This window comes from Rhododendron vialii, chromosome 11a (assembly GCF_030253575.1).
Source record: "Rhododendron vialii isolate Sample 1 chromosome 11a, ASM3025357v1".
Lineage (NCBI taxonomy): Eukaryota > Viridiplantae > Streptophyta > Magnoliopsida > Ericales > Ericaceae > Rhododendron > Rhododendron vialii.
The window spans coordinates 9,238,838-9,257,608 of NC_080567.1; the positions used below are offsets into that span (position 1 = coordinate 9,238,838).

The following is an 18,771-nucleotide window of genomic DNA, read 5'->3' on the forward strand; positions in this document are numbered from 1 at the left end:
TCGTGATCCGTAGGCTACAACTTTTCCATTCTGCATCAGCACGTATCCCAAACCATCTCTTGATGTGTCGCAGTAAACCGTATAATCTACACCCCGCTCGGGAATGATGAGTATCGGTGCACTGGTCAGTCCCTTTTTCAGATCCTGGAAAGACTTCTCGCAGGCTTCATTCCAATCCAGCTTCACTCCTTTCTAAGTTAGCCTGGTCATTGGTTTGGCTAGGGTTGAGAAGTCCTGTATGAATCTTCGGTAATATCCAGCCAATCCTAGGAAACTCCTAATTTCGAATACCGAGGTTGGCTGTTTCCAATTTAGTATTGCTTCAACCTTACTTTTGTCCACTGCAATCCCTTCTTTGGATACTACATGCCCCAAGAACTTAACCACTTCCAGCCAAAACTCGCATTTACTTGCCTTGGCATAGAGTTGGTTATCTCGGAGTACTTGTAGCACTATCCGAAGGTGTTCCTCATCCTCCTCCTTGTTGGCGGAGTATATCAAGATGTCGTCAATGAACACCACTACAAATTTGTCTAAGTAGGGCTGGAAGGCCTTGTTCATGAGACACATGAATACTGCCGGAGCGTTAGTCAGTCCGAACGGCATTACTACAAACTCGTAGTGTCCGTATCGGGTGCGGAAGGTTGTCTTGGCGATGTCCTCATCCTAGATTCTTAACTGATGGTAACCTGATCGGAGGTCAATTTTGGAGAAACAGGTTGCTCCTCTCAATTGGTCAAATAGGTCGTCAATCCTAGGCAGGGGATATCGGTTCTTGACTGTGACTTGGTTTAACTTCCTATAGTCAATACACAGTCAAAGTGTTCCTTCTTTCTTCTTCACGAACAATGCGGGCGCTCCCCACGATGATGTACTTGGTCTGATGAATCCTTTATCCAACAACTCCTGCAATTGGGTCTTGAGCTCCTTTACTTCTGTAGGGGCCATTCGGTATGGTCCAATTGAGATTGGTGCTGTTCCAGGTCGGAGTTCTATAGAGAAGCCTATCTCTCTTAGAGGTGGTAAACCTAGAAGTTCTTCAGGGAAAACATCAGCGTACTCGCAAACGATGTGCGGTAATCCCAAGTCCATCCAGTATATTTCTTCCATTTGGAGGCTAGCTAGCCATCCAAACAGTTGATTCAGCCACCTAGATCTTCCCGTCGTTGAACTCGTCGTCTGTCTATCCCCCTTAAAACGAAAACGAGTCCCTTCAGAAGTATGAGCCGTCATTGTCTCCTGGTGGCAGTCTATGACCGCTCGGTAAGCTGATAGCCAGTCCATTCCAAGGATTACGTCGAAATCTGCTATGTCAATCACTCTGAGGTCGCATGTCAGACGCAGGGTGGCTATTTCTATCTCGCACCCTCTACATACTAGATTAACAGCTATACTCCCCCCCAATAGCGATTTGACTTTCGTACTCGTACTTGAGGGTTCTGTTTCTAGTGCTAGAGCAATTACACAGGTAGAAGATATAAACGAATGCGATGCTCCAGAGTCGAACAATGCTTGTACGCAGGTACTATACAATAATAGCGTACCTTGGATCACAGAGGGATCCTCCTCCTGCTCTTCAGTCTGTAGTGCAAAGATGTGTCCTCCAGTACTCTGTTGCGTTCCCAAGGGCTGTTTCCCCTTGTTCTGCCCATTTTGCGGCCGTTGTGTTGAGCCTCCGAGATTTTGCTTCCCAAATCCGACCTGTGCAGGTTGTTGAGTTCCCTGGCCTCCAAAGTTCCCATTTCGATTCCTCTGGGGTTGGGGGCATTCCCGCTTGTAGTGGCCCATGGCCTAACAATTGAAACATTGTACTGACGCTTTGTTTTGACCGACTCTTGGTGGTTCACCATGCCCTAGTGCAGCGGTCTTCCATGGTTGATTGTTTTGAGACGGGGTGAAGGGTTTGGTAGGGTAGGGTCCGCGGTTATTATTGGAAGGTTGAGTTCGGATTGGTCTGTCGATGTTGCCTGTTGCCTTTCTCCATCGGGTTTTGAAGTCAATTTCCTCACTCTCCAGCCGAAGAGCACACTTCACGGCACCGGCATAAGTGGGAAAGGCTTGAGACACCACAGCCCTTCTAGCAGTTGTCAGCCCCCATTCAAACCTTCTTGCTTTCTTGTCCTCCGTTGCTATGGTTGCTAGAGCGTAGCGGGACAGTTCCTCGAACTTGGTCGTGTATTGGGTAACGGTCATCGTTCCTTGTTTCAGATTTAGAAACTCTTGTTCCTTGACCAAACGAAGAGGGGTGGGGAAGTACTTGTCGAGAAACAGGGTCTCGAACTCGTCGAAAGTCATGGTGGCTATGGTCTAGGTTGCCTCCATCAAATCCCACCAATAACGGGCTTCTCCTTTTAGCTGGTATGTGGCTAAGGCTACATGATCTCCATTTCGGGTAATCTCCAAGGTGTCCAGGATCAACTTGACTTCCTTGAGCCATGTTTCAGCTACGGTGGGGCTAGTATCTCCATTGAAGGTCGGAGGTCGGCGTTTGCAAAATTCGTTCATCGCTCGAGTTCGGGTCATAGGTTCATCATCGTGGTTTTGGTTTCGGCGATTGGCGTCTAGGGCTGTTACGAGTGCTTGCATGACTTGAGCTAGATCAGGGTTGGTGTTAGAGGATTCACCGTTCTCATATCCTAGTCCACTACGTCGATTCACCATCTACGAGTAAAAATTGAAAGGCACTACTACAATAAAGCATAACAATCACAGCTATTTGCAGTGATTGTTAGTTTTCCATCACACTCGCGCTACCGTGATAGATTTGAGTGTGATTGTAAATCACTCTTTTTTATCACTGTTATAAGCCGTGATTGAAAGATAGAAACAATCACACCCAAAAGGTGTGATCGTTTCTAGGCAAAACCGAGATGGAAACCCACCCGCGTGTTCCATCCTGGGTTTTTTATCACGCTTTTCTTAAAAAACCGTGATTGTATGTAGATAACAATCACCACAAAAAACTGTGATCTTTCATGTCTAAAAAATGAGATGGAAAATAGTTAGGCGTGGTCTTTTGTGGTTTTTAGATCACGGTTTTCGTCTAAAAGCGTGAAAGCGTGATTAAATGTTCTTATCATCACAGTCCAGTACCGTGATTGAAAGATACTTTCTTTTCTTTTCTTTTTGCATTTAAAAAATGCCCGAATCTGTAACCAATAATAAATGCACATAAAATATGTATTCAGCCCGTAGCTATCTTCTCCAAAACAAAAGACATTGCCATACGAAATATGCATAAATGATACTACATCTTGCCCAAAACATATCATAGATAGAATTAAACATGGTGCCAGAAAGCCTACTTTCAATATAAGATCAATTAAATTTCTGAAAATGCATAAAAAATGCAGAACAAAAGCTTCAACAACAAAAAAGACAAAGAAAACTTGAACCACAAGCATGGAGTTATGTCCTAAGCTACAACGAATCGCACTTCGTCATTCTCTGAAGCCAATTTCAAGCACTTTGTCATTCTCAGAGCATGCCTAAATTAATCCAGCAGAAAACATATCTTTAGAACCAAACTCAGGCATATAAAAGATCAAGAACTCCAAGCAAAAATAGCAGCATCAAGAGAAGTAGAACAAGCAGTAGGCTAATAGAGCACTTCACATAAACATCATGGCAACAACAAAATCAACATAATAAAAAAGTCTTCTCCTTTTTAAGAGAATGTGCCATATCCAAAATGCTACCTAGTTGCCAACAAGAAACATAGTATCTATGGACCACGGCAGAGAAAGTGAAACAACAACTAAAGAACCAAAGAACAAGGCCTGGCTGTCATGAATACTACTAACCACAGATACGACTGGTTTAAGCTCAAACATGCAGGCAAAATTCCATTTGCATGTCAACAAACATTCTTATAACATCTAAATATAGTGAGGATAATAGTATCTGACCCGCAGGAACACAGAATTATATGGCATAAAGAACGAAAAGGCACGGGACAATTCCATTGCTAAAGCATCGGATTCGTAAATTGTAGTAGGCGTTACGCGTATGAAAAAGTTTTAAAAGCTGCAATCCAGTTAGTAAGGGCTCCTATTCGCCTCGAATTAGGCCCGATGGCCTGTTTAATATGAGCCGGAAACACATCCAATTTCAGCTTGAAGAGTTGGGTTTGAAATATTACTCCTCTTGGCAGATTGCCATTCTAAAATTTTGTGTACTGGGCCAAATGCTTGGTCTAAGTTTATTTTAGATGATATTGGACATCTTTGTTAAAGAGATTTAGAAAAGATCCATTCTTGATTCAGGAATTTATACAGAATACAACTTCATACAAGAGTAAAGACGAACTACTTGAACTAATACAGCTGTCAACAACTAGCACCTCCACTCCACTACATACTTCCAGTAACTGACTCCTAACCGACTTACCACAGTTACACTATGGTGTAACTAGACCCATCGTTTTACTGTGAGGATACATTAAATTCAGTACTCTTATCATATTCGTGGCCAAGGCAATAACAGAGGTGTTATCACACCACAACACCGGAGTGGAAGTAACCAGAATATGAAGGTCACGAAGAAGCATTTGAAGCCAACTCAATTCAGCAGCAGTGTGAGCAAGAGAGCGATACTCAGCCTCGGTAGAGGAACGAGAAACGGTTGTCTGCTTCTTTGCAGACCAGGAAATAAGATTGTCACCAAGATACACACAATAGCCAGAAGAAGACTTGAGGGTAGAGTAGTCCCCAACCCAATCAGAATCGGAGAAAGTATGAAGCTCAAATGAGGAAGGTTGATAAATCAGACCATGATCAGTAGTACCCTTAAGATATCTGAGCAATCGTTTCACTGCTGCAAAGTCACCAATGGTAGGAGAATGCATATGTTGGCAGGCTTGGTTTACAGCAAAAGCAAGATCGGACGAGTAATAGTGAGATATTGGAGAGCACCTACAATACTCCTAAAAAGAACTAGAGAAGCAAAGGGGGCAGAGGACACAGAAGAGGAAGTAGGCTTGATCACTGAAGGAGAAATGCAGGGCTTACAATCAGCAAGACCAGCTTTGTGGAGGATTTCTCTAGCATATTTAGACTGAGATAAGAAAAGGCCCTCAGCACAAGATTGAACAGCAATACCCAGAAAATAGGAAAGAGAACCAAGTTCCTTCATAGAAAATGCAGAGTGCATTTGAGATATGAGATGTTGAAGGTGAGCAGGAGAGTTGCCAGTCAAATGAATGTTCAGACCACATTCTGAATCCAATAGACGCAACTTCCAAGCTATTTGATCCAAACACATAAAGGCGTTTCAATCCAGAGCTGAATTCAAGGATGGGAGAATGACAGTTTGTGCTTCAACAACAGTAAACTCAAATAGAAGTTGAACACCATCCTATGAAAATTGATTCACACAGGTGACTTCAGGGTTTCATGCAACTATGCAAGTTCCAAGAAATAGAAGTGAGCATTTACGGAACGTGAAGTCCAGAGTTTTGCCACGTGAGGCCTTCATCTAGACATGTCAAAGAATAAAGAGAATAACATGTTTTGCAAACACATAGGAGCTCATAAAATAGCTCCAAGCAAATGACCAACATTTCCAAAGCTTGAAACTAATCTCAACACTCCCAATGCAACACAATTAACAAGCTACAACCTACATTCTTGATAAAGCCATCTAAACAAACGAAGAGGTAACTTACATGTATAAGCTGATTATACTTCGTTCATGACAGACTTTATCCACTCAGCTCACACTTCATCAATTTCGGCTTTCGTGTAAGTTTTTTTTCCATTGAACTGCAATAGATTGAAAAAAAAAATACTTACAAGTTAACAATTTTATTCATAAAGCAATATAAAGAAATACAAGTTAAAAATAAGTCTCACATTTCCTCTGCTTAAGATCCTCTCATCTCTAATCAAATCTTTCATGTATTTCATTACATAGAACCCACATTCCACGTTTGTAGGTTGTTTCGGGCATTGTAGACAAATACAATAATTTCAATCAGAAAAAACATAAAAACAATTCCAAAAAAAGCCAAAAGGAGAGAGATTGCATTGATACCTCAACTGTTATCACGCAATCAGAGTCGGAGAGATTGATCATGCGATAGAGAGGGTATTCGGGACGATTGATCGTGCAATAAAAAAAACCCCACTTCAAGAAGATTTCTGATAATACTTTTCCCATTTTCATCAAGGGAATAGCCTTGTCAATAGTTGATACACATTATGCATTTTCCTTGACAGATTAGCCACTCCATCCCAGAGATCAACAGAAATGAAAATTCCTATCAGAATCAATGCAATTCAATTCCTAACGAATCAGAATCAAGTGCAACGGTTCCAGGGATAGTTGTAAGCAATTATCTTTACAAGGGATTTTAAGCAAAGGAAACAGATTCACAGGAAGAATTTTCATTCACAGAAACCACCAAGAATTAAGTGACTATAGCAATTTTCTTAACACAAGAGTAGGAGTAGTATAAATCGAGATGAAAACAAGACCACAAAGGCCACTAGCACAGACGAAAACTCATGCTTTCGACGGTTTAGGAACATCTCTACTTCGAGGGCATTTTTAAGTTTACACGGAAAACTTTGCCCGGTTCATTTCCCATTCATCACTATACCAATATGTACACTGGATAAATAATCTCCAAATGCGGAGACTACGGTAATACTGGATTTACGTTAAGTTACATTCATTTTCCACAGAGTACAAGTAATTCTTGAGACTGGAATGGTGATTGGAAGATTAGTGAGGATAACGGTATCTGACCCGCAGGAACACAGAATTATGTGGCATAAAGAACGAAAAGGCACGGGACGATTCCATTGCCAAAGCATCGGATTCGTAAATTGTAGTAGGCGTTACATGTATGAAAAAGTTTTAAAAGCTGCAATCCAGTTAGTAAGGGCTCCTATTCGCCTCGAATTAGGCCCGATGGCCTGTTTAATCTGAGCCCGAAACACGTCCAATTTCAGCTTGAAGAGTTGGGTTTGAAATATAACTCCTCTTCGCAGATTGCCAATCTAAAATTTTGTGTACTAGGCCAGGTGCTTGGTACGTCTAAGTTTATTTCAGATGATATTGGACATCTCTGTAACATAGCAGGAGAGATTTACCTATTGCAATCCTAACTTCTGAATCTTTGAAGCTTCATAAAATTCACAATAAGGAAACGAAAACAAGTAGCAGAGAACAACAAAATGGTCCATGAGGGCATAGTATCAACTGAAAGTATCGTGGTCAGAAAGCTACATCTACAAACAAAGAGAAACACAAACGAATCAAATGACCAACATTTCCAAAGCATGAAACTAATCTCAACACTCCCAATGCAAACAATTAACAAGCTACAACCTACATTCTTGATCAAAGCCATCTAAACAAACAAAGAGCTAACTTACATGTATAAGCTGATTATACTTCGTTCATGATGGACTTTAACCACTCGGCTCGCACTTCATCAATTTCGGCTTACATGTAAGTTTTTTTTTCCATTGAACTGCAATAGATTGAAAAAAAAATGTAAAAAAGAGAAACACATTTACGAAGATCTCGTACAAAAATTGTAAAAAATGGTCATGTTGAGAAACACAGACACAATTGAATCAATACACTAGGAAGGCCTCGTACAAAAATTGTCATGTAGGGAACCAAATTGAAAAAGAACACATAGTGAGCTTACCAAGGTCTTTGGAATGAATGGAGCTCTTTGGCGACAATCACTTTGCTGTCTAATGCACAATTCTGTAGTTCACAGTCTCTGAACGTAGAAAAACATATAGTTAGTTGGTTAAGTGCTTCAATTTAAAAAATTGATAGTTAAACATTAGAGCAAACCCACATAGTAGACATGGGCACTGAATAGATGAAAAAGTGATTGTGTGCACGTGAGTGCGAGATAAAGGGATTAACATGACTTTACGATTGCATGAGTATGATCACGTTTTGAAACAAATATCGAGTGGATTCAGCTATTCAAAAGCATGAGAACTAATCCACTAGCACACATTCAAAACTAGAGGACAAGACTTGCAATTGAATTCCTTCCATATAAGTAAGAATAAAGGAGGTTTTGCAGCAAAATATAATACCAAATGAGCAAAAAAACTGATATAAGGCTAGGTTAAGTATTGCCGCTGCAACTGTTCCAAATCTTCAACCTTAATCAAAGAGATTTATGGCTGCTAACTTATTAACAGAAACCATTTAGACATGACAATTGTGTCCATTGCAGTTATGGGCTTCCCTTTCCACCTAATAATCATTACAAACTTGCAACAAAGGGCCAACCTTCCCCCTAGACATAAGCCCATGAACTAGCATAAAGGCCCATTTTGATGTCAAATACTATTTTCAACAACTTTAGTGACATCCCCTCAAGAATCTAAAGCAATCCTTCAATCTCTTCTTGTCCACCGACCATGCCAAACCTTCAATGCCAAAAGAAACAATCAATACACATGCTAAAAAACAAACAAACTATGTACTTGTTTGAGAAAGAGAGGGAGGAACCTGAAGAGTTCATACAAGCATATTGTATGAACTTTTGGCAAGTAAAGGGTGTGAGCAATAGAAATGACGGTTTGATGTTGGGGAATGTGGATGAGATGAGAGTACTCTTCTCACGCACATGGATTGTCAAACAAAGGATGGCCAAAAAACAAACTAAAAGAGAACCAAAAAAACACCAAAGAAAAGGACGGAAATGCGTTTTCTATTTCTCATGCACATGGATTACAAAACAAATTAAACCAAAACCCATTCAAAGGAAATAAAACTTCAATAACATAAACTAGGACATTTTTTAATGCCCTTACTAGCACATATTTGTTCTTTACTCTAAAGACTCTTAAAGAAGTCTGACGATGGGTTCAAGGACAGATGAACACCACGTCAACACCCAAGAACATACTACATGAACAAGACAAAATTCGACTATGCAATTTCAAGGACACTAGCTCTTCCACCCCATCAAAAGCCCTCCAGTTGCATTCCCCTTAAAATCTACTTGCTTGATTAGTATCATACCAAAAGGCAGCAAAACCAACCATTTTTCCTTTTCTTCCCCATTACAGCCCCCTCCACGATAGCAAAGACAAAAAATCTATGTGCTCGATTAGTATTATTAGGCAGTATATTCTTCAAACACTAGTACTCGTCCTTAAAATAACAAACAAATACTAGTTAGATTTCTCTTAACAAGGATATGTCTTTTGGTAAATCCTTCAATCAATTTCAAACTTTCCTTAAAAAAATGAAGGCAGAAATGATTCAACACAAGAAGGGTTATGCCCTAAATTACCCAAATTGGAAAGTTAGATGAAAGTAGCAAATCGAATCGCAAACAAGAATCTCCATGAATTGCCCAAAAAATTTGGTCAGTCATGAAAGACCTTTCGTCATAACTATTCTTCCACAATCTTATTTCAACCAAATCTGATAAAAACAGAATTAAAAAAGGGGAAAATCGATCACAAGCTAAAGGCAGAACCTTAAAAAATGGCATCGAATTGCAATTGTGTGAAACCAAGCACAAGCATCCAACGAGGTCTGGTTCTTCTCCTTCACTTCTTGAAATCGTTTCACTCTTTCTAGAAAGCCCCAATTTCCTTATTAAGGAATACGTAAAAAAATGCAATATGGCCCTGTTTAGCATATCCTAATTAAGGAATACGTAAATAAATAAAAAAAAATTACACACACCCAATAAGCATTGACTCGGTGGCCTCACCTGAGTCGGAGTGGAGCATACCGACGAGGGGCTTGACGGGAGAAGTGTCGGCGACACCTGCATTATTCTTCTGCAAAAAACGCAGTGTAACAAATAAATAGGTGATATTCGAACCCTCGTTGAGAGATACCTGGGAGAGGCCAACTATATTGTAACCGAAAGTTGGTACCAAACCCGAGACCGGCCTCGGAGACGCGTCCTTCACCAAAAACAGGGTGAAAAGAAGATCAGGCAGGCGCGAACAAAAAGGAAGATGGACGATGATTAAATCAAAAGACATTTTGGAGAAGGATAATGGAGGAATACAAGAAATCATAGAGAGGGAGCGCACCATTTCTTCCTTCACAGTGGTGGTGGAGAGAGAACAGGCGGCGGCAGCGGCATGTGAGGATGGGGGCAAAGAGGCGGCGGCAGCGTGGGAGGATGAAGCTTCAACGTGTACTGGAGAGCTTCAACGTGTGAGCTTCAAAGGGTGAGTGGAGAGGAACTAGGGCTTATTTTGGGCTAACATGAAACGACGTCATTTTGAGCATCCTTTCAATTTCTTTTCCTTTTCCAAGCGTGCCTAAATGAGCCAAAAAATTCAGAAGTTCCCGAGTTTTTCCATAGTCTTTTATCACGCCACAAGAGCGAGATCTTTTATCTCGCCCTTTCTTCGCACCAAAGTTTTTTATCACGCTGCAAGAGTGAGGTCTTTTTTTTTTTATCTCACCGCACGAGCGAGGTCTTTGTCTCTCTCTTTTCCGCGGCTATTCCACGCTAAATTCTTCTATCACACTGTAAGAGTGAGGTCTTTTTTCTTTTATCTCATCGCAAGAGTGAGATCTATTATCTTGCTCTTTTCTATGGCCAAATACCACTTTTTATCTCAGCTTTTGATTTAAACTGAGATAAAAAAGTTAGCATATAATTTTTTATCACGCTTTCACTGAAAACTGTGATCTTTGTGAACCTCCTTAGTGTGGTATTTATCTATTATTGTAGTAGTGAGGGGGAGTTTTAGTCTATCTAAACAATTTTCCTTTCGCAAATGGTATGTCTTTCTTAAAAGTTAACGCAATAGATTATATAGTATGCAAGAGTACTCTTAAACAAAAACAAGGCAAACTTTTCATAGATAAGCAGGACATTACAATCACAAACATAGAGTTCTACTATAACGCAAGTAGACTTAAAACAAGATTCCCTAATACAAGTTGAGACGATCCTACACGCTCCCACTACATGATCTTACGGCTTACAAAGCCTTATTCCACTCCGTGGCCACAATATTCTAAGGTGGACTGATTCCGAAGACTTCTCTCAGCCACATCTTGTAGCTCCTCTCGGCAGCGGTTTCTTCTCTAAAAAGACGCTCACGTTCTTGTGCAAGCATCTCATCCATAGTTAGGATGGGTGGTTCCTTCAGTGGTCCTAGGTAATACTGGGAGAGATTCAGCATTGTAGTCTCCAACTCAGACATGAGATAGTCGAATGGTTGCTCGTAGTACTGCACAGGTGGTGCAGGGCCAAATGGTTGCTTGAAATTCTGCACAGGTGGTGTAGGGACCTGGGTAGGTGGAAAGGGCTCGGGATTTGCGACTAGTGGGGGCATTTCCCAAGTGATTGGGACTTCATAGAGCTCCATGTCATCTTTGGATGGAAGGGTCGGTCCGGTGTACTCTGGTGCTAGCAATGACCGATAGTTGGCCAAGACTCGTGGGGCGAATGGTGGGCATCCTCTTCATGGTAGGTTCGACATCTATAACAATAAGAGAGTTATATATTAGACTTAATGGTGGATTGCACACAGATAAATACAAGTACACACATAAATAGTGATCATATGTCAAAAGGAAATTCAAGTCTTTCATTACTGAATAACAAGTTCAACATGGATAGCCTACTAGCCTAAGCTTCCTACTTCATTCCGATTACAACAAAAGATCCAACCACTTGCTAAGCTTTCCTAACTGGTCTAAAAGATACTCGGGAATTCGACCCTAATTGCACCTATGTCGGTCTCGAAAGGTGGTGGGGGTACATCTCCCGAGTCAGCGAGTATGTCCATGAAGTCGGGCATAACTTGTTTTACTGGTTCTGCTCCAAAAAATATCTCCTCGTCGTCCGAGGCCCAGTTTTCATTTCCCCAAATTTCCATCGGTTCTTCTTTGGGTTCCTCCTCCTCAAGGTCTTCCTCGGGATCTTCTTCGGGATCCTCTTCAACTTCCTCAACCACGTTGTCGGGGGGGCTATTTGGGCTGGGATAGGTGCTACTTCGGCATTGTCGTCCTCCATTAGAAACTCCACATCATTGGGTGGTTCTATTTGGACTAGGACGGGTACTGCTTCGGCCTCATCTACTTCTTCTTCATTTACTGGAAGTACAAGGGTGCCATGCTCTTGGTAGAAGTCGTGAGTGTAGGGGAATGCATAGGGAAAATAGGGATCTCCCAATAGTTGGTTCGTCATTGACCTTAGGGTGCTTGCGAGATGGTGAGCTTCGGGTAGCAGGTTGACTTGGTAGGGACTCATGTGATTCATCTACAAGGAAAAGTTTAACCTCAATTAGTAACATTTTAGGTCCAAGGTTTACTAACTCCTAAAGACATCTTTCGAGTTTCTAGTTCCACATTCGATTCTTAATTTAAGTCATCATTCAATTGTTCGGGAATTCCCAGCTCAATGGTACTGCCAATTTCCTACACCTTACTTCAATCCGAAGATTGTTTTGTCAGAATTCCACCCAATTTGGGACGGTAAACTTAAACTTAATTCACGTTTGTGCAACGGTCAAACTATCTTATGGTTCTACCCATTCTACCCATGGCCGAGGTTTTGAACCTAAAGCTCTGATACCAAGTTGTAACGCCCCTAATTTTGGGAATGTTAAATAGGAAATTTCATTGAAAAATAAATGGAGTCTGGCTCAATATTACATCATCAACTTCACAAAAGTACTTTTTTTCAAATAGGGGAGGGAACTAGGGTTCCTATCTACTGCTCCGCTTCTTCCTCCATCCTGGCTAGCTCTTCGGCTTCGAAGGCCTCCAATGTATACAGCTCACTCTGTTCATCTATGAGGTCTGACACATTATACCGGCATTGCCACCAATATAATATGTTAGGGTCACCAAAAGGTAACACCGTGAGCTACAAGGGCTCAATAGAATAACCCATACCCTCTAACCCTTAACTTACAAACATTAAGGAAACAAAATCAACAATTTCCACATAGTTCAAACATAATTGACAAACAATGACACATCCACGTTCGTTATCCAATCTAACGTTGGTGTCCATGATTTTCTGAGTTTCTCCTACGTGACTCCTCGTAGACCATGTCTCCATTTCATAACCATAACAATCATTTCCGAAATCCATTTAACACACCCAACCTCGGTTCCGCCGTTCCGGGTTCCCGAGTGTCCTCACAATGGTTCCGCCACACCGGGTTCCCACTGGCACACTTAGCATTGGCTCCTCTCCGTGGATAACCAAGCCACACACCCAACCTCGGTTCCGCCAATCCGGGTTCCCGAGTATCCTCACAATGGTTCCGCCGCACCGGGTTCCCATTGGCACACAAAACACACACAACACAATGGGCTACCATGTCAGGCCACATTGCGGTTTCCAAAACATTTCACCTTTTCAAAACACGCCTTTTCATCAAACCATACCCAAGGTGTCATGTTTCTACTTTCTCGATTTTCGTGTCTCGTTTTCATGCATAGACTTCGCGGTAGGACTTTTCACAAACATAAATCATTCATTGTAATCTTGAAACTAAATGTAAGATCATCCAGCTCTATATTAGTAATCATGCTCATAACCATCCTAACGATCAAAATACGAATACTTACAATCACACGATAATTAGTTATCGTTCTTTCTTCCTTATGGAAAGTTCAAAACAACATATGTTTATTGAATTAAAAGTCGATTATTCAACATGCTTATACTTCCTTCAAAGTTTTAGTAAAACAAGTTTGCTAACTAACCAAACTTAACATGCAATTAAACAAACGAGTAATATACGAACTCCTAATTTATACTTAGGGAAAGTAGATAGGGAAAATCTACTTCATGCATTTCCAACATTTCAAACATCATACAATATACTTAGAGATAGTAAGTACGGAAGAATCTACATATCATACAATTATCTATACTTAGGAGTAATGGATTGGGAAATCTATGTATACTTAGAGTAAGAGTGTATAAGAATATTCTACTTTCTAACGTACGATTTTATGCTATACGTAGAGTTATTGGACTAGGGGTTCTACCTTTCTTCTTGGCGGTAGTGGCGGCTATGGAAAAAGGTACGTCGGGCGGAGTAATTTCTTAAGGTATGCTTCCGGAAGTTTCGAAAGAGAAAGGTTTCTCTTGAAACTTGATCTTGACTAAACTTTCTAAACTTTTGGATTGAGAGGGTGGTCGAGCGGTGGTTTAGTGGCGGCTTAGGATGAGTTTCTTGAAGGGCTCAAGAAGAAACTCAAGAACAAAAAAGAACTAGGCAAGAACAAGCAAGAACACAAACTTTCTTAGAGAGAGAAGTTTCTAGGTGAAGGTGTGAGTTGAATGGCATGAGGGTAGTGCTATTTATAGCAAAACTTTGGCTCCCTCTTTCTCCCACTATGGCCGGCCCTCTCTCTCTCCCATTACTCATTGATTTGCTCCATGGACTTGTCATTTCAAGTCCTTCAATCAATCCATAGCCTTCCCTCACTTGTCACTTCCATTTATAGGCCATCATGAAGGGTTTTTGACTAGTCTTGTCCTAAAAAGAGGTTGCTTGCAAGAAAGAACAAAATCAAAGGCTAGGATGTACTTTGGAAGACTAGAAATGGGTTGTAAAGTAGATAATAGGCTTAAGGCTAATGGGTAGCTTGTGCAAGTGTACAAAACACAATCACACACCTCACTCTCTCCCTCACTCTCTCGGCCTCCCTCTCTCTCTCTCCTCACGGCTCTCTCTCTCTCTCTTTCTCCTTGTACTATGTACAAACACATATGTATATATATATATAAGTACATACATACACATCTAGGAAAGTAAAACCTAAAAATAATTAGGCTTAAGGCTAAAATCTAGGTGTGCATGCATAGCATGGCTAGGCTTGCTTCTTTTGGAAGCAAAATAATGACTATGACTTGTCTTCTCCAAGTCATACACACATGGGCAAGTCAAAGGTCCAATAACCAAGGGATAATAATTCTCCTAACATTTATTACCCAATGGGTAAAGAAAAAGTAAGGTTGACATGACATGACCCAAGATTCTTTTCTTGACTTGTCACATCAAGCTTTATTGGCCAAGCCTAATATTTATTGTCCAATGGACAATATTTCCCCTAACATTTATTGTACAAAGGTCAAAGGGATTTTGGATATAATTAGGGTTTGAAATGACTAGTCATGGGGTAATAATGATTACCTCTATGGTCTAATGGTTCAATAGGGTTTTGAGGGGTTCATAAGGCTCAAAGATGGTCAAAAAGGTCTAATTAGGGTTAGGGTATTGTAACTTGGTGGATCGGTGGTCCCGTTCCTCCAACTAATCGGTTGGAAACTAACTTTACTAGCCAAATAGGGCTTTTAATCAAGAAATGGAATTTCAAAGGACTAAAATCTAATTATGACAGATTAAAGAAATTAATAAGGAAGATTAAAAGTGATATTGAGTAATTAAAAGAAATAACGAAATTTAAATGAAATTTTTATTCATTAAAAATTAGATTCATTACAGGCTGATGTTCTTAAATTCTAAAATCTTAGTTTTTACAATATTATTCTTGCTTTTGCTTCCATATAAACTATGTTTTCTGTTTTGTTTTTGTAATAAAATAGCCATGATCGAGTGACATATGACACATATATTGGAAACATGTCAATGAATATGCATGGGTTATTGTTTTTCGCGTAGTTAGATTTGTTGGGCTGGGGTTGGCCTATTGCACGCGAGTCAAGTTTTTATATGCATGTGCTAATCGTTTGAGTTGTGCCTTCAGGCATGGGTATGCACTAGCAACGTGCATGTAGGCACATTGAGCAGTGCCTTCAGGCACGGGTATGCACTAGCAACGTGCATGTAGGCATGTTGGCACGGGCATGCACTTATATATATAATGCAAGTCATTTTTATTAGTTTATCGGGCTGGGCCGGGTCGAGCTTGATTTTAAGAGATATTTCCAAGCTTATCCTATTAACGAAACATGTTTAAAAACTCAACCCAAACACAAACCGGTGGGCCTAAATACATATTCCAAGCCCTAAAAAAAAAAAGAGCTGAGTTGAACAGACTAGCGAGCGAGTGTGCACCCCTACCCATAGTAGTAGAAAGCTCAACTACTTTAAGTTCTTTTTTCCCTTAAAGCACCCCTTTGGTACTGGGAGAGAAAAAAAGATTTATATGGAGAAAAAATAGGGGGCCCAAAGCTTGAATCGTGTACCTTTAGGATAGAGGCCCTATGTTTTTCCACCAGGACAACTAGCTTAGTTGTTTCTCGGAGCGCTACATTAAATATATATCGCATACCTACTTATTATCTGGGCTTTGTGGCATACATATTTGTAGCTTTTTTGCAGATTTTTTGGTGCAATGTATCTTGCCGAAATCCACAATTGTTTGCAAATTGCTATGTAGTCTTTCTTTTTTGCTTTCTTTTGCATTCTTATTTTAGTTGACTTCTTTTTTCCACAATTTGGTTTTATTTGACAACTCGGGATAGATTGTGGTACCAATGCTGCCATGCATACGAATTTTGAACATTGTCGTGGTTGCTATGTGAACAGTTATTATAGTTAGGATGAACTATTCAGAAGTGTACAACTATTACTCCCTTCGTCCCCATTTAATGGTCTCTCTTATATGCTTTTGAGTTTGTGAATGCAGAAGTTACGGGTTGAAAAATTATTTGTTCTTTATTTGCTGATTCAAATTATTCACGTCAATTGAAATGATGGGTTAGTATTTTCTTGCATAGTTGAATTTAATGGACACTAGATAGTGGGTTGATATATTGCACACGAGTTCAGTATTTATTTGTGTGTATTGATTGTTCGAGCTATATATCGCATGTGAGTTCAGTATTTATTTGCGTGTGATTGTTCGAGTGCATGCGCTTGTCCCTATATCTATATATCTATATAATATGGAAGGACTGTTTTTGAAATCCTTATAAATCTAGACCCTTGATTTGATCATCCTACGGTAGATAGCGTGTTTAAAATTTCTATAAATCTGATCCGTGCAATTCTTTACATTAACAAATTCTAGGGCTATGATTGTGTTTCAAAACAAAACCCCTAAAAAGTCCCTTCTTCCGTTACAAACTGTTGAACTCCCCACCCCTTCTGCAACCGCTCTCCACACATCCACCTCTCTCTCTCTCAACTGCTCCCCACGCCCCCACCCGCTATACCTTCTCCTCTTCACTCCTCCCTTCCTTTTCCACCTACGCCAACCACCACCCCTCCTCTCTGAGCAAAGACCCATAAACACACTCTGTTTTTCTCCCCTTCAACTGCCCAACACACATTGCCTAAAACATTGTTCACGTTAAGGAACTGCCTGCTGCAGAAACCATCAGATACCCATCTTTGTCTCTCCTAGTAAGAAATCCTCCCCCAACTTTGACAACTTTGATTTTTGGAAGAAAGTTATACGTTGCCGTTCTAATGGTTCCCTTCTGATTTCAGATAAGTTGGCTACCTGCTCTGAAGAGAGAGTTCCGAAACTGAACCTGGATAAATTACCCACCGCCACCAAGCTCCCCACCCCCCCCCCCCCCCCCCCCCCCCCCCCTCTCTCTGCATTCTAAGTGTTAGATTAAATGTATGAAACAATTTGTTGCCAATTTCTGAAACTCGTTTCCACTGTGACTAATTTGGAAGATCGTTACCAGAAAAAGGCCACTCAATTGAGGTTTTTGAAAAGCCTATCGAACCAGCTCCTATTTCAATCTGTGTTGGACCGATCGATATACCAATAATAAAGAATTCTACACTGAAGTCTTCACCAAATTATTAGGAGTCCCCTGCTAAAGTCATTAACAAATTATGGGCTTCTTCCACCTTAGACATTAAGCTCGCTGTCAAGCAAGTGACCCACCCTGGGCTACAACATCAGAGGCACACGTCATGACCGTTTTAGATTGTTTGTTTGCTTCCTTTAGCTGACAACTGAGCTTAGAATGTAATTCATATTAGACATAACCGGAACTTTCCCTATGGCTACAGGCATTGCCAAGATTTGACCCCAAAAAGTGTACCTTCCACCCATGGGTTTGTCCTTCCATTTGAGAAAAATGAATTGTGGGTACAACTATAATGATTAGGCATACATCAGTTTTGATTAGTTTGCTTTAACAATATATTTTATGCCAATTAATCGGGTTGGTTCGCTCTTATTAGTTTTAGTGTCTGGTTTAAGCATAACTTTGAGGTGGAAAACATATTCTTGAATTGAGTGAGCTAATATTTTTAAATTGTCATAGCTCAGATGTTTAAGCTAGGTTATGCGGACATTGACTACTTCCTAGAAATTCCACCGTCTACTAACATGGCCTAATTAAAGTCCGAACCAAATCTCTTGTAGATTTGTCTTTATGCATTGATAGCCCTTAGTGGAGAGTCAAAATGAGCTTCGTATATGCTTGACATTCTTACCTGCATGCCCAAAGGCATGTCTTTTCATGGCTTCCCTCTAAGAATTGGCATGACAGTCTCGGTTCACATTAAATAGTGGTATTGTTGGAAGCACAAGGAAGCATGGCATACCTTTTTCTTTTACTTATCTGCATTTGGACTTGATCATAATCTAAGTATGGATACTTCAAGTTATATATGTATAGGTGCAGAGGAATGCTGTGAGCAATTCTATAGGAGTGACTTAAATACCCCACTCACAACTTGGATGCATGAAAATAAAGAAGTACCGTCTATTTCCTTGGTGTATTCGTTTTCTGATTACCCTATGTCATAATTGAAGTGAAAGAAATAGGAATATTTTTTTCTATCTATCTTGGTCTTGACCGTGGGTCGGTTTCGGTTCCCTCCTCCGTCGCTCCGT

The 18,771-nt window shown here is 40.4% G+C and overlaps 1 protein-coding gene across 1 annotated transcript; it reads right to left on the reverse strand.

The window, feature by feature from the left end:
- Positions 1 to 1,791: 1,791 nt before the first annotated feature.
- LOC131306839 (uncharacterized) lies at positions 1,792 to 2,295 on the reverse strand. The gene has a single exon (XM_058333268.1). The coding sequence runs from the start codon at positions 2,293 to 2,295 to the stop codon at positions 1,792 to 1,794; it is 504 nt and encodes a 167-aa protein (XP_058189251.1).
- Positions 2,296 to 18,771: the final 16,476 nt, after the last annotated feature.

Coding starts and splice junctions, on each gene's coding strand:
- LOC131306839 (XM_058333268.1), bottom strand. CDS start 2,295: ATGACTTTCGACGAGTTCGAGACCCTGTTTCTCGACAAGTACTTCCCC.